Raw genomic sequence first — 15,635 nt, forward strand, 5'->3', positions numbered from 1 at the left:
AAAAAGACAGCATCTTCAACAAATTTTGCTGGTCTAACTGGATGTCTACATGTGGAGAAATGCAAATAGATCCACATTTATCACCCTGCACAAAGCTAAAATCCAAGTCGATCAAAGACCTCAACATAAAACCAGACACCGTAAATCTGTTAGATGAAAATTGGGGAAGAGCCTTGAACTCATTGGCCCACGAGATAACTTCCTGAACAGAACACCAACAGCACAGACTCAACAGTCAACAAATGGGATCTAATGAAACTGAAAATATTTTTATTGCATTTTTGTTTGTCTACATTGCAACTGTTAAAGACAATGTGATAATTGTGGTGACCATTGTCTGTAGTCCAGAACTGATAGACTGCCCCATGTACTTCTTCTTGGCATTCTTGTCTCTATTGGATGAATTCTTCTCTTCTGTCACCACACCAGAGATGGTTGTGGACTCGTTATATGACAGGAAAACTATCTCCTTTGAAGGATGCATGATGCAGCTCTTTGCTGAACACTTCCTTGAAGCAGTAGAAGTGATTGTTTTGACAACCGTGGTCTATGACCACTACGTAGCAGTTTGTAAGCCCTTGCCCTGCTCTTCCGTCGTGAACTGGAAGGTGTGTGGCATACTGATGGGGGTAGCATGTACAGAAGTTTTCTTACATTCTGTCATACAAATTATTTTCAATTTGCAGTTACCCAGTTTGTAAGCCCTTGCCCTGCTCTTCTGTCATGAACTGGAAAGTGTGTGGCATACTGATGGGGGTAGCATGTACAGAAGTTTTCTTACATTCTATCATACAAATTATTTTCAATTTGCAGTTACCCAATGTCTTTGATCATTTCATGTGTGATTTGTTCCCATTACTGGAACTTGGCTGCACTGATACACATATCTTTGGCCTTTTGCAGGTTGCTAACAGTGGGTCTACCTGCATAATAATCTTCTCTGTTTTGTTTGTATCCTATGGTGTCATCCTGTGCTCTCTGAAATCTCACAGTTCTGAAGGGCAATGGAAAGCTCTATTCACCTTTGGGGCCCACATTGCCATTGTGATTTTGTTCTTTGTCCCATGTATATTTATATATGAAAGCTCATCATCTGCTTTCTCTTTTGATAAATTTGTGGCAATATTTTACACCATTCCAACTCCTTTGCTCAATCCTTTCATTTATGCTTTTAGGAATAAGGATACAAAAAAAAAATGCAATGAAGAAAGTTTGGAAGGGATCCATGGAGATTACTAATGGAAAGTGAGAGATAGAAAGATATCAGTAAAGAGCCCAAAATGATTTTGATAAAAAAGATTCTGCATTTTCCTTTTTATTGAACAAGTCATCTCTGTCACTAGCAAAACATCCTAAAAGGGTCAGAAATGTTATGTTCATATTGAGTACCAATTCTTGGCTGACAACTCATTCTTTTCAAATGTTTACTAAAGGGGCTTCAAATTTGTGCTTGCTTATACTGTAGTAATTTAAGAAATGGAAAGAGAATTTGTGTATCTAGTTATTTACTATTTACTCCACCCTGTGCATGAGGTCAAAACATTTTATGAATTTAAGCGACTCCAGGAAATAACCAGGGTTCAGGACACAGAGTCAGGACAACAGTCACAGAACCTCTGTTGTACATGTTCCTGTGTCATATGATGCCAGCATGCAGTGTGAGCTTATCACCAACAGATATATAGTGTTGAATTTCTTGAGAGATGTAATTTGATTAAATCAATTGTGTATGTTCCTCTGGTGACAGTTGAAATGCTTTTTTCATATTGATTTAGTATAAGAATGGACTGGGGAAGATTCCATAAGGAAATCAGCAGTGATTAGACTTATTCAAATAACAAGAAAGAGAACATTTGAGCAAATCTTACCCTAGCAACATAAGGAAATGGATTGACCTGACTTTCTACATTACCATGTGAAAAGGTAACCAGACCATCAAAACACAAAAAGTTGATTTTCAAAGTAAAGGCCATTTCAATTTTCTTTGTGATTTTAGTTTTTTTGACTATGGAAATGAAAACAATTATATTGGAAGTAATGTCAATACAATGACTTTTCAATTCAGCCACATATTACAAATCAACCCCTTAGCTGAGTTTCAGTAAGTATCAGCTGGTCATGTGGTTTCTGAAGTAAATGTGTCTTTTGAAATAAAGGCTAATTCCTCCTGTTATATCAACAGTGATTAAATGCTAATTAATCATGTAATGTAGGAACAATACTGAAAAATCCATTCCATTCTTTCCTTAATCTTTCATGCCAGTTCAAAGTAAAAGAGTACATTTTGTGGCATAACATTTCCCCAATATTTGGAAGGGAGAATTCATGGGGTGTTGTGACTGGGTTCCAAACAATCACTTGAAGCATGCATGTGCATTACATATATCCCTATTTGTAACAAAACCACAGGGAACCTAATAGAGCTTACCACTCCATTTATATGATTTATCATCTTTCTTCCTCATTACAGGGTTGAATTATTGATGTCTTTTCACTATATACAATGATTTTTGCTCTTGATAAGCTCATTTATTTATGAGTACAAATAAAAAAAACATTTTTTGTTCAATTGCTTTATGATTCTTTAAACTCACATTTTAAAATAAAAGTAAAACAAAAGAACAAAACCTCATTTGAGCCAGACTATAGTGATAGATACAGTTTTATATCTAAAATGCACATGCATTTAAAATCAAGTACTGGCTTTTATAAATTTGTCCTCTTCCCCCTCTGTATAGTCTCTCATAATAATCCATGATTTTATTTTAGACATTCTGGTGAGTGTTAGATGGAATCTCAGAGACTACCTTTATTATTATTATTATTATTATTATTATTATTATTGTTGTTGTTATTATTATGCCTGTTTTTTAATTCTTTCTTAATTACACTTTATTCACTTTGTATCCCCCCTGTGGTTCCCTCCCTCTACCTGTCCCAACACCTTTACTATTTTTAGGTATATCTGTTATATCCCTAATTGCTCTAGGACTTTTATCTTAGAGGGTTTCGAATTTTGTCACAGGCTTTTTTTTAAGCTAATGAGATGATCATGTGATGTACTTCTTTTATTTGTTTATGTAGTAGAATCAGAAAATGAACCAATACTTATCTTTGGTCTTTTTATTTTCTGTGGTCTACCCTGAAAACATTTTTATATAATAGTATTTGAGAAATAATAGTCCCCTTTTAAAGGCTCTCCTTCTTCACCAAAAGTAAAACAAAGTAATATTAACGTATAAATTTTATATCCCTGAAGGAACTGTATGTGTCCACACATGCATATGTATATGTATACACACACACGCACATTATACACACATATATGGATAACTACATATGTCAGTAAAATTTGCATTACATTGACAAAATGTCCAACATAAACAACAATGTAAGAAAAGTTTACATTGTTTCATAGTTTTACAGGTTTCATTTCATATTTCCTTGGCTATGTTGCTTTGGGCATGTAGCAGAACACTAAATTACATTGAAAGCATTAATAGAAGGAGTTAAAAGGGTTTATTAAATTCTTGAAACCTGGAAAAAGAGAGACAGACCAACATTTCCTTCAAGAGTACAAATATATGAAGCAACTTCCTTGTACAGCATAGACTTATCTTCTAAAAGTTCTGTCATTTCCCATTAGTGTCATAGGGTGATGACTAACCTTCAGTACAGGCGACTGTCAGGACACTTGTGATCAAAACTTTAAAACAAACCAATAGCACTATGCTATTATAGTTCTCTGTAGGACCTTTCATTAATTAGTTTGGACCAGGAGCATAAAACAGTATTCCATTGTTTCTCAACATGGTATTAATTTAAAACTGAAGAAGAGGAAGTTTGTACAATTTCTTTTTGCTTATGACCTTGTTCAGGTTTGACCCTGATTTGATCCACTGTCAGGTACAGTTATATTTGTTTTGATTATGCTTAAATGTTGGAAAACAGTTATTATTACTATTCTTGTTTTAATAATATAATCTGGCTAATGCCTAATATAAAATGACATTGACAAAAATAGAAAAATGAAGTCTACATTCCAGTTACATGCAGGTTGTTCATTAATATTGGAAAATACATATTTATAGATTGACAACAAATCTAATATATGAATAGTAGTAATAGTGCCATTGTGAAGCCTGGGAATGATAATAACATTGTCAGTTGTGTTGAAGGACAGAGGTATAAAAAATAAAGGTCATGAAGGCATTACAATTTCACCTCTCAAATGTTGAAGTCAAGTTTAAAAATTGGCTGAGGCTAAGATTTAGGACATCTCTATTTAAAGAACTTCAATAAGAACTCAAGATTTAAAAAAGCAGTGTGTACAAATCACAACATGTTCACAGATGCCTTGAATATAAATGTAAGAACTTCCTAGCAACACATAGGTTTTCAATGAGGTGGAGATGTGGTACATTCAGAAAGAGAGGAAGGGAAAAAAGCCATCTCATGAAGCTGTAATTATAAAAACAGAGTTAAGATTGATTCATGAACAGGAAGGAAAGAGGTAAACTGAATTAATGACAGAGCCTGACCGGACAGGACACTAAAGACAAAAATATCATAGAAGAATGCCGGCATAATGAGCTCAGAAAATCCTATATTATATTTGGGGAATCAGGCCCTGTTTGCAGGAGTCATTTTCAGTAGCCTAATTCTTGAAGCTTCTTGCTAAAATCTATTGGCTACAAGAAGTCATCATTGGGGAGTTGATAAACAACAGTGTCTGTTAGTGTACAAATGGTTTTGGCAGCAATTTTTCCAAACAATGGAAACATTGAATCAGCCTTGGAGACCAAGAGACCATGTTGGAAGAAGATATTGACCACAGTGTGCCAGGCATCTCTGTGGAAATGTTGTACCTTTGCTGCTGCACACACTCAAAGCAGAAGATTGCACTCTGAGGTTTCTTTGCTTAGGATTGATTTGAAGAATGCATCATCATGAGCAATACCTGAACACAATTTATAAGTTAGATAAATAATAGCATTGAGAAATAACTGGTATATACCTATCCATTTCTGACTATCTGTAAATTAGCTATTTCTAAATAATGACATTCAATGAAAATAATTTCTTAGGGAGCCCCTAATACAACTTTAAAAATGCCTCTCAAATATAAGGGAATTTGTAGGCAGAATATGACATTAGCACAGTTTTTTTTTAAAGAGATGGTTAGGAAGACTCATCTGTTTTATGTTTCAAGGTGACATTATAGGAAAAAAAAGAAGAAGAATGCTTTAAATGATTCATTTCATGCTTCTAGTAAGTAGCCTAGGTAAGTCATCAGTAATTAATGTATGCTTTTAAGAGTATAAGAAACTCCCATACTCATGGCTCAGTAGGATTGACACAGTGAAAATGGACATTTTACCAAAATTAATCTACAGATTCAATGCAATTTCCATCAAATTACCAACACCATTTTTACAGACCTTGGAAGAAAAATACTCAAATTCATATTCAATAAAAAGAATCCCAGAATAACTAAAACAATCCTCTAGAATTAAAGATCTTCTGGAGGTATCTCAGTTCCTGATCTCAAGCTGCATGGTACTGGCATAGAAAAACTGCATGGTACTGGAATAGAAACTGAGTGGTGAATCAATGGAGAGGAATGGAAGGCACAAAAATAAACTGAAACACCTATGGACACCTGATTTTGAAAAAGATACCAAAGCCATAAAACCAAAAAAAAAAAAAAAAAAAAAAGACATCTTCAACAAATGGTGCTGCTCTACTCGATGTCTACATGTATAAAACTGCAAAGAAGCTAAGCAAAAACGAGGATCCTGAAAAAAGATGCTCAATTCTCATTCAGAAAGGCAAACAATATAGACATTGGAAGAGGGAGAAAACAGGGAACAGAACAGAAGCCTACCACAGGGGGCCTCTGAAAGATTTTACCCAGAAGAATATCGAAGAAGATACTGAGACTCATAGCCAAACTTTGGGCAGAGTGCAGGGAATCTTACGAAAGGAGGGGGAGATAGAAAAACCTGGAAGGAACAGGAGCTCCACAAGGAGACCAACAGAACCAGAATATCTGTGCCTGGTGTCTTTTCTGAGACTGATACTCCAACCCAGGATCATGCATGGAGATAGCATGTAAACCATGGCAGATGTAAACCATGGCAGCTCAGTCTCCAAGTGGGTTCCCTAGTAAGGAGAACAGGGGTGTCTCAGACATGAACTCAGTCACTGGCTCTTTGGTCACCTCTCCCTGAGGGGGCATTCTTACCAGGCCACACAGGAAAACAATGCAGCCAATCCTGCATTGAGACCTGCTATGGTCAGATGGATGGGGAGGAGAACCTCCCCTATATTTGTTCTGGAGATGGGTCATGAAAGGAGAAGTAGGAAGAAGGGTGGGATTGGGAGGGGTAAAGGGAGTAACCTATAGCTGGGATACAAAGTGAATTAATTGTAATTAAAATGTATAAAAATATTTTTCTTTCAAAATGATAAAAGCTGGACCATTTGATATTTAAAATGAATATGGTTGTGCTGTTTATAGTAACCAAATATTTTCTGACAGGATAATACAGTTGTTTTGAAATAAACAAAACAGGTCTGCAAATATAATCTCAAGATGCTTATGTTTTTTTTTAATTCATCTGTTTTCCTATTTAGAACAACAAAAATTAATTCATTAAATCAATCATTTCCTCAGAGTATACAAGTTTCCCAGCTTGTTTATAAATAACCCAACCCTTTTTCTTTCTGACCCACAGACAAAATTTCTTTGACTCCATGTAGAATGTGTGATGTCACCTTAGACAGTTGCATGTTGCCATGTATTGCAGTCTATGAACTGCGTTCATAAGATACATACTTTAAAATGCTTATGGTTGTGCGGTTTACAGTAACCAAATGTTTCCTGACAGGATGATATAATATTTTTTGAAATAATCAAAATGTAATAAATAAAAAGTGAAACATATCCAAAATGATTTCCATTTTTCAAGCTGAAGTGAAATGTTGTTAGTGTTGTTGTTAAGTGTGGTGAACTCATTGAGACAGTTCTTATCATCCTTAAACAGCCTTGACATACATATCAGAATGTTTAAACATTATGTGGAAAAGAAAACCCAACAAATGTCCTCAAACTTCTAAGTACATTTTCTAAATGGATATTGTCACCTACAGTACAACATGAAGAATATTGTACTCTATTATGAGGGCATTCAACATTTACAATATTCCAGAATGGTTATTATTATTTTTAACTTTATTTTTAATATATGAATGATCTTATCTTCTACTACATGGGTAATATCCACTTATAAGTGAGTATACCATGGGTGTCTTTCTGTGTCTGGGTTACCTCACTCGGGACAATGTTTTCTAGTTCCATCAATTTTCCTGCAAGTTTCATGATTTCTTTGTTTTTATTTTTTATTTTTTATTTTAGTCACAGGTCATTCACTTGTATCCAAGCCGTAGCCCCCTCCCTCTTTCCCTCCCAATCCCACCCTTCCTCCCTCATCTCCCTGCCCTCTTGCAAGTCCACTGATAGGGGAGGTCCTCCTCCCCTTCCATCTGACCCTAGTCTATCAGGTATCTTCAGGACTCCTGCAATGTCCTCTGTGGCCTAGCAAGGCTGCTCCTCCCTCTCGGGGTGGGGGTGGGCGAGGATCAATGAGCCAGTCAATGAGTTCATGTCAGAAATAATCTTTGTCCCCAATACTAGAAAACCCACTTGGATACTGAGCTACCATGGGCTACATCTGAGCAGGGGTTCTAGGTTATATCCATGCATGGTCCTTTGTTGGAGAAACAGTCTCATAGAAGACCCTCTGTGCCCAGATATATTTGGTCTTGTGGAGCAACTGTCCCCTCTAGGTCATACTAACTTTCCTTTCTTTCACATGATTTCCTGCGCTCTGCTGAAGGTTGTGTTATTAGTGTCAGCATCTGCTTTAATACACTGCTAGTTAGAGTCTTTCAGATGCCCTCTGTGGTAGGCTCCTGTCCTGTTATTTGTTTTCTCATACTTCCAATGTCGATCCCCTTTGTCTTTCTAGGTAAGGACTGATCATCTTATCCCTGGTCCTCTTTCTTGTTTATCTTCTTTAGGTGTACAGATCCTATCTTATAGGTCTAGTACCCATTTATAAGTGAGTATATACCATGTGCGTCTTTCTGCTCCTGTTATACCTCACTCAGGATGATCTTTTCTAGATCCCACCATTTGACTGCAAAATTCATGATTTACTTGTTTTTAATTGCTAATTAGCAATTCATTGTGTAAAAGCACCACAATTTCTGTATCCATTCCTCTGTTGATGGACATCTGGGTTGTTTCCAGGATTTAGCTATTAGGAATAAAGCTGCTACAAGCATGGTTGAACAAATGTCCTTGTGTACTTGAGCATCTTTTGGTTATATACCTAGGAGTGGTATAGCTAGGTCTTGAGGAAGCAGTATTCCTGATTGTCTGAGAAAGCTAAGAAAGTGCCAGATTGATTTCCAAAGTGGTTGTACAAGTTTCAATTCCCACTAATAGTGGAGGATGGTTCCCCTTTCTCCACAACCATTCCAGCATGTGTTGTCACTTGAGTTTTTGAATTTAGCCATTCTGATGGGTGTAAGGTGAAATCTCAGGGTCGTTTTGATTTTCATCTCCCTAATGGCTAAGGATGTTGAGCATCTCTTTAGGTGTTTCTCTGCCATTCTATATTCTTCTACAGAGAATTCTCTGTTTAGCTCTGCTCCCCATTTTTTAATTAGATTACTTGAGTTATTGCTTTTTAACTTCTTTAGTTCTTTATATATTCCGGATATCAGCCCTCTGTCAGATGGACGGTTGGTGCAGATCCTTTTCCAATTTGTAGGCTTTCGTTTTGTTCTGACAACAGTGTCCTTTGCTTTACAGAAGATTTCAGTTTCACGAGGTCCCATTTATTGATTGTTGCTCTTAGAGCCTGTGCTGATGGTGTTCTGTTCAGGAAGTTGTTTCTTGTGCCAGTGAGTTCTAGGTTCTTCCCCACTTTTTCTTCTAACCAATTTAGTGTTTCTGGTTTTATATTGAGATCTTTGATCCACTTGGACTTTAGTATTATGCAGGGTGATAAATATGGATCTATTGTCATTTTTCTGCATCTATACATCCAGTTAGACTAGCACAATTTGTTGAAGATGCTGTATTTTTTCCGTTGAATGGTTTTGGTTTCTTTGTCAAAAATCAAGTATTCATAGGTGTGTGGGTTTATTTCTGGGTCTTCTATTCCGTTCCATTGATCAACATTTCTGTTTCTATACCAATGATTTCTTTATTTTTAATAGCTGAGTAATATGCCATTGTGTAAATATACCATTGTTTCTTTATCCGTTCTTCTGTTGAGGGACATCTAGGGTTGTTCTCAGAGTCTGGCTATTACTAATAAAGCACTGTGAACATAGTTGAGCAAGTATCCTTGTTTACAGTTTCTGACTATTGAAAATAAAGCTGCTACTTGAGCAAGTGTCCATATTGTATGGTGGAATGCCTTTTGGGTATATACCCAGGAGAGGTATACATGTGTCTTGAGGTAACACTATGCCCTGTGTTCTGAGAAAGCAACAGATTGATTTCCACAGTGGCTGTACAAGTTTACACTCCCATCAGCAATGGAAGAGTATAGTTTCTTAGCATATAAAATATAAAGACAGTACTTGCATGACAAGTTAGAATGATGTGAAATTGCTAGACTGAAATGCATTTTTTTTCAAAGGGGAACTGGGTTATTGTATGTACTCCATAAGAGGATTTAAAGACTGTCTGAAGGTTTGAAGAAAGGAGAGATGTATAGGAAAGTTAAAAATAGTTACAAAAGAAAGAGTTCTAAATAAATCCATTAAAGAAAATGGTCACTTTGATCAGTCTCCAGAGGAATGATTGTTTTTACTAGGATTAATCAAAATATTGATCTTGTCACAGATTCGTGAAACATACAAAAAAATTCTATTAGAGGAGGAGGCATATAAAAGACATTTGTCAGGTTGAATCCATCTATGTTGGAAAGGCATGTAAGGCTTATTTCCCTTATAGGTGTCTGTCTGAGCTGCCTAGCTTGGTTACAACTGTTCAGTGCTCTATGCTATAGCATAACTGTAGATGGCTCTCATTAAGCGCTCACAAACTTCATGTTTCCTGCTACTGTGATGCCTAGTGGATGTTTACCCAGCCTTCTTTTCTGAGTTCAAATCAATTTCACAAGTGTTGGATCCAGGTACCCCCTTTGGTGTCTGCTATATTTGTAGTGACATAGGTTGCCTCAACATAGTTACACCATTGAAATGTGCCTCTGTGTTTGTGTAAGTGGCTGTTTTCAGAGAAAAGACTTCTACTAACTCTGAGAAACACATTGCATGGGCCAGAGTCCCAAACTGAATAAACAACAAAATGAGCTGAACAACAACATTCATCTCTCTATTGTTAATTGTCAATACAGTGCTTCCTACTACCCTAAGCTTCTGATGTTTTTTTGTCTTCCCCATCATGGTGGATGGGACCCTGGAACCATAAGCCAAACCAACTTTTCAACCCTAAAAAAATTAATTATAGAAGTTGTTAATATGATAGACAAAGTTAGGCATGTTATACCGAATACCAGTAAAAGTACTAAAAATGTGAAAATTAAAAGAGATAAACAAAACACACACACACAAAAACCCCACAAAAACATAAAAAAAAAGAGATAAACACTAGAGGTCAGAATTAGCAAGGACATGATAGAATATTCCAGAACACTGAAGAAAAAGTTTGTCATTTCATGTAGTTACAATTATGAAAAGACTTGCTACACCCTCTCCAGTGTCATCAGTGTAGCATATCAATAGATTGTGCTACTAGACAGGAGATATGTTTTCTTCATAAATAAGCTCCCTGGAGGTCACTGACAAGAACCCTAACATGGCCACCTAAGCCAAAAAAGATTCTGAGAGTCCCACGCTTACTCAGTTTCAGGGTTGGATTGATGAGCTTTCTTGCTGTTTCTCTATGATTCTTGGAACAGCACAATTAACTATTCAAGGAAACACATTTCTGATAGATTACTAAAAGCTTAGCAAATAAGAGCGAAAGGAAAATAAAATTTTAGAAGAGGTAATAAATCAGATTCAGCATCAGAAATTGCTTGTAGAAAATCCAAACATTGTAGGTAATAAAAGAGTAAGAGCTTTACACAGATGTTTATGGTGAGGCAGAAAGAAGATAGGCAAACATAGGAGGTCAGAGAGTTTTATATTATACTATGAGTTTTATGGACAGGCTAGCTCAAGCATCTTATCTCTAGGGAAGATTGTAAATCCTTAGCAAGACAAACAGGAGGAATTCCTCCTGATGCTTATCTCTAGGGAGAATTGTAAATCTTTAGCTGACTTAGCTTGGAGGACTATTAACAGCCCCTAGCTAATAACAATAAACTATGTAAACAAACCACAAGTTTAACAGCCCCTGGCCCTCTACTCACTAAATTAGCAGCAATTACGCTGCGTAAATAGTCACTAGTTCTATTCTTGCTCTGCTTAAAAGGCTTTTAGGCCAAGATTTTTTGTAGAAACTGCCTGTTACCAGATTGCCTTTAAGTTAAAATACAAACTTTGTAAATGTTCCAGGAAATATGTCAACTTCAGGTGCTTCTATATGTATTCACTATAAAAGTGTTGGCTTGACTTCAGTAAAGCCCAGCAGATTCAAAACACTCCCTGGTGTGCACGTCTGTCTGTCAATTCACCTACCTGTGTCTAACCTAAAAATCCAAATCTCTGATTTCCCTGTGGTTGGGGACCCCTGGTTGGGCTGGTCTGCAGCAAGACTACAGGAGACTTCTGCATATTAAGTTTCAGACTGGGAATTTTTAATATGATAGAGAATTAAATTTGACTTATATGGCACCCAGCAAGTAGAAACTCATAAACTGCCCTTACTCTGGCAACCTTGGGGTGAGAGTGTAGTTACTGCCTCATAAAAGAAACTATTTTTCATCAACTACAAGTTGGGGTTGTAGAGTCTAGATGTCATGACTCTTTTTCACAATAATCTAGTCAAGAAATTTGCAAACCCTAAGCTTTATGTGTTGTATGTGTGTATGTGTGTTTCGCATGCAAATAAGTGTAATTATACAGTCCTTTAATGAACATTCATTCAAAAGGCAAGCAGGCTATCAGATGTCTTTGTCTGTCTCTATCCCTGTTATGACTTTGAGGCAGGGTCTCTTACAGGAACACAAGTTCACCATTTTTTTCCCTTTTCTATTGCATCTGCTGTCTTCACTAGCCAAATATCCTTGGATATTCCTACTTCTGCTTCCTAGTGCTGGGGTTACAGACATGCACAACTATACTTATTTATTTTTAGTAAAGGGGAGTGGTGATTTGAATAAACTGTTGTTTTATTAGTTCTGTTTTGTTTTACTTTTATTTATTAAAAATTTATTTATTTATTGAAATTTATTCACTTTGTATCCTTGTTGCAGCCCCCTCCCTCATCTCCTCTCAGTCACACACACCCTCCCTCTTCTCCCCCTATAATTCCCTTAATCCCCTGATGGGGGATAGCTTTCTCTCCTTCTATCTGACCCTAGTTTATCAGGTCTCATCAAGACTAGCTGCATCATCTTCCTGTGTGGCCTGGCATGGCTGCAGCCCCTAGGGGGAGGTGAATAAAGTGCTGGCCATTGAGTTCATGTTAGATACAGCTCCTATACCCCTTACTAGAGAACCTACATGGAAACTGAGGAGCCCATGTGCTTCCTCTGAGTAGGGGGTTTAGGTCCTCTTGATGCATAGTCCTTGGTTGGAGTATTGGTCTCTGCTGGCCCTCATAGATCCAGGCTTTTTTGGTTCTGTTGTTCTCCTTGGGGAGTTCCTGTCCCTTCAGATCTTTCTCTCTCTATCATCTTCCATAAGTTTTCTGGCACTCTGCCCAAAGTTTAGCTATGAGTCTAGGTATCTCTTTCTATACCCTGGTAGGTAGGGTCTTTCAGAGACCCTCTTTGGAAGGCTAATGTTCAGTTCCTCTTTAACTCCTACTTGTGATATCTATCCTGTTTGACTTTCTGTCTCACTTGAAAGAGTGGGGAATCTGCTTCTACATTAAAAGTTTATTAAAGCTGTTCCTAGTAGCTGCTTTGTATTCAGGCAAATGAGGCACATATTAATATTTTTTCTTTTTCTATTTTTCCAACAACCTTAAATAAATTTTAAAATGGCAATGACACACACTGTGTAAATATATACGAATACACATACATCATCATATGTATGGTATATACATACAAACACATATATGATATATATAATCCATTTATTTGAAAATTCTGTATAATAGTTAAAGCAAACCTGAGAAAACTAGATATACAAAATAGTTTTCCATTTAAAATTTTTCCTGAGTATATGATACATATACAATTAGCTCAAAATCTGTTGTGAGTCTTTCATATATGCTTTTCTGAAGCCAATATTTTAAATTTTGTATCTGTAAAATATTACTGAGGAAGGACTGGAAACTTCCAGAAAATTTCCATATAATTACAACAATGTAATGTATTCAAGTGTTGTCACTTTTCTCTTACAATGAAAGAAATAATATACAGACAGGATACTCACACAAAACTATAAAATACCATTACACCAAAAAAAAAAAAAAAAAAAGAATCCCTAAAGATTTACACTTTGGAATTTCTATACAGGAAAAATGATTTGCTATACTATGTGAACAAACTACAATTAATATAAAAGATGAAATTTAATTAAAAAAAGAAAACTGAAAAAAAAGATGACACAATGTGAAGATATTCCTCAGAATATGTTCAACATAAAATCAGCCAATCAGAATTAGCTTGCCACCTTTATGTGATTATAGCCAACAGAAGCAATAATTTGGAATGTGTACTGGGAGTGCTCCTTAGTATTAAGCATTTACACATTCTATGGCTGAAGGGAACAGTTCAGTAGTATTTGAGTTCTTCCTTGTGAGGCCAACAGATGACCCAGAACTTCAGGTCATCCACTCTGTTGTGTTTCTGTTCATCTATTAAATTACTGTCATGGGTAATATAGTAATGACTATTTTAATCCAAGTCAGTCCTCAGTTTCACACACCCATGTACTTTGTCTCTTAGTTTTTCATGATTTCTGTATACCCTAAGTTACCAAAAACAAAATTGTAAATTTTCTTTCAGAATTCAGAAGCATAAACTTCCATACATGTGCCACTCAATTGTTCTGTTTCATCACATCTGTTGTTTGTGAACTCTATATGTTGTCAATCATGTCTTATGATGAGTATATGGCCATCTGGAACCCTCTCCTGTATTCGGTCCTTATGTCTAGGAAATCTCCGTCTTCAAATGATCACCAGCACATACATTTATGGATTCTCAGTGGGGCTTGCACAGGCTGTGGCAAACTTCCCCATGTCTTTCTGTGGCTCCAATGTGGTCAACTACTTCTACCATGATGATGATCACTTTGTTGCTCTGGCCTGTTCTGACACTCATGTCCAAGAGCTGATGTTTCTAATCATTGCTGGAGTCAACAACTTTTGCTCCCTGGTGATTGTGGTCATTTCTTATGTCCACATTGTCTTTGCCATCCTGATGATTCATTCTGTTTAAAAGAGAAGGACCAGGGAAGAAATGAAAAGAAGTGAGGGTGATAAATATTGATAATTTTGCATTTTTCTACATAGAGACATCCAGTTAGACCAGCACCATTTGTTGAAGATGCAGCTTTTTTCCATTGTATGTTTTTGGCTTTTTTGTAAAAAAAAATCAAGTATCTGTAGGTGTATGGGTCTATTTCTAGGTTTTTTATTCAATTCCATTGATCCACCATTCTCTTTCTGTGCCAGTACCATGCAGTTTTTATTACTATTGCTATGTAACACAGCTTGAGATCAGGGATGGAGATACCCTCAAACAATCTGTTGTTGTGCTGGATTGTTTTGGAAATTCTGTTTTGTTGTTGTTTTTTTTTTTTTTTTCCATATGAAGTTGAGAATTGTTCTTTCAAGGTCTGTAAAGAACTGTGTTGGTATTTTGATGAGAATTGCACTGAATCTGTAGATTGCTTTTGGCAGGATGTTCATTTTCACTATGTTAATCTTACTGATCCATGAGCACGGGAGATCTTTCCATCTTCTGATATCTTCTTCAAAGACTTGAAAATTTTTTTGAACAGGTCTTTCACTTACTTGGTTAGAGTCACACGAAAGTACTACTTTTTGTTATTAGTGACAATTGAGAAGGGTGTTGTGTCCCTAATTTCTTTCTCTGCCCTTTTGTCTTTTGTATATAGGAAGTCTTTTTTTTTTTGAGTTAATTTTGTATCCTACCAATTTGCTGCAGGTGTTTATCAGATGAAGGAGTTCTTTGGTTGAATTTTTGGAATCTCTCATGTATAGTCTCATAGCATTTGCAAATAGTGATACTTTGATTTCTTCCTTTCTGATTTATATATCCTTGATCTCCTTTAGTCGTCTTATTGCTCTAGTACTTGAAGCTGGACTTGAAGCTAGGATTTCATGCACTATGTTGAAGAGTTATGGAGAGAGTGGGTTGCCTTGACTTGTCCCTGATTTCAGTGGGATTGATTTAAGTTTCTCTCCATTTAGTTTGATGTTGGCTATAGGTATGCTGTAT

At 36.3% G+C, this 15,635-nt stretch overlaps 1 protein-coding gene and 1 pseudogene across 1 annotated transcript; both read left to right on the plus strand.

Moving 5' to 3' along the window:
- Positions 1 to 242: 242 nt before the first annotated feature.
- On the plus strand, positions 243 to 1,239 carry LOC110542514 (olfactory receptor 4C15-like). Its single transcript, XM_060374695.1, has 2 exons — positions 243 to 608; positions 904 to 1,239. The coding sequence occupies exons 1-2, from the start codon at positions 243 to 245 to the stop codon at positions 1,237 to 1,239; spliced, it is 702 nt and encodes a 233-aa protein (XP_060230678.1).
- A 12,683-nt stretch (positions 1,240 to 13,922) lies between these two features.
- LOC110542513 (olfactory receptor 5AL1-like) lies at positions 13,923 to 14,609 on the plus strand (annotated as a pseudogene).
- The last annotated feature ends 1,026 nt before the right edge of the window (positions 14,610 to 15,635 follow it).

Source organism: Meriones unguiculatus, chromosome X (genome assembly GCF_030254825.1).
Source record: "Meriones unguiculatus strain TT.TT164.6M chromosome X, Bangor_MerUng_6.1, whole genome shotgun sequence".
NCBI lineage: Eukaryota > Metazoa > Chordata > Mammalia > Rodentia > Muridae > Meriones > Meriones unguiculatus.

Coding starts and splice junctions, on each gene's coding strand:
- LOC110542514 (XM_060374695.1), top strand. CDS start 243: ATGGGATCTAATGAAACTGAAAATATTTTTATTGCATTTTTGTTTGTC. Junction 609..903: donor CTTCCGTCGTGAACTGGAAG/GTGTGTGGCATA, acceptor GGCCTTTTGCAG/GTTGCTAACAGTGGGTCTAC.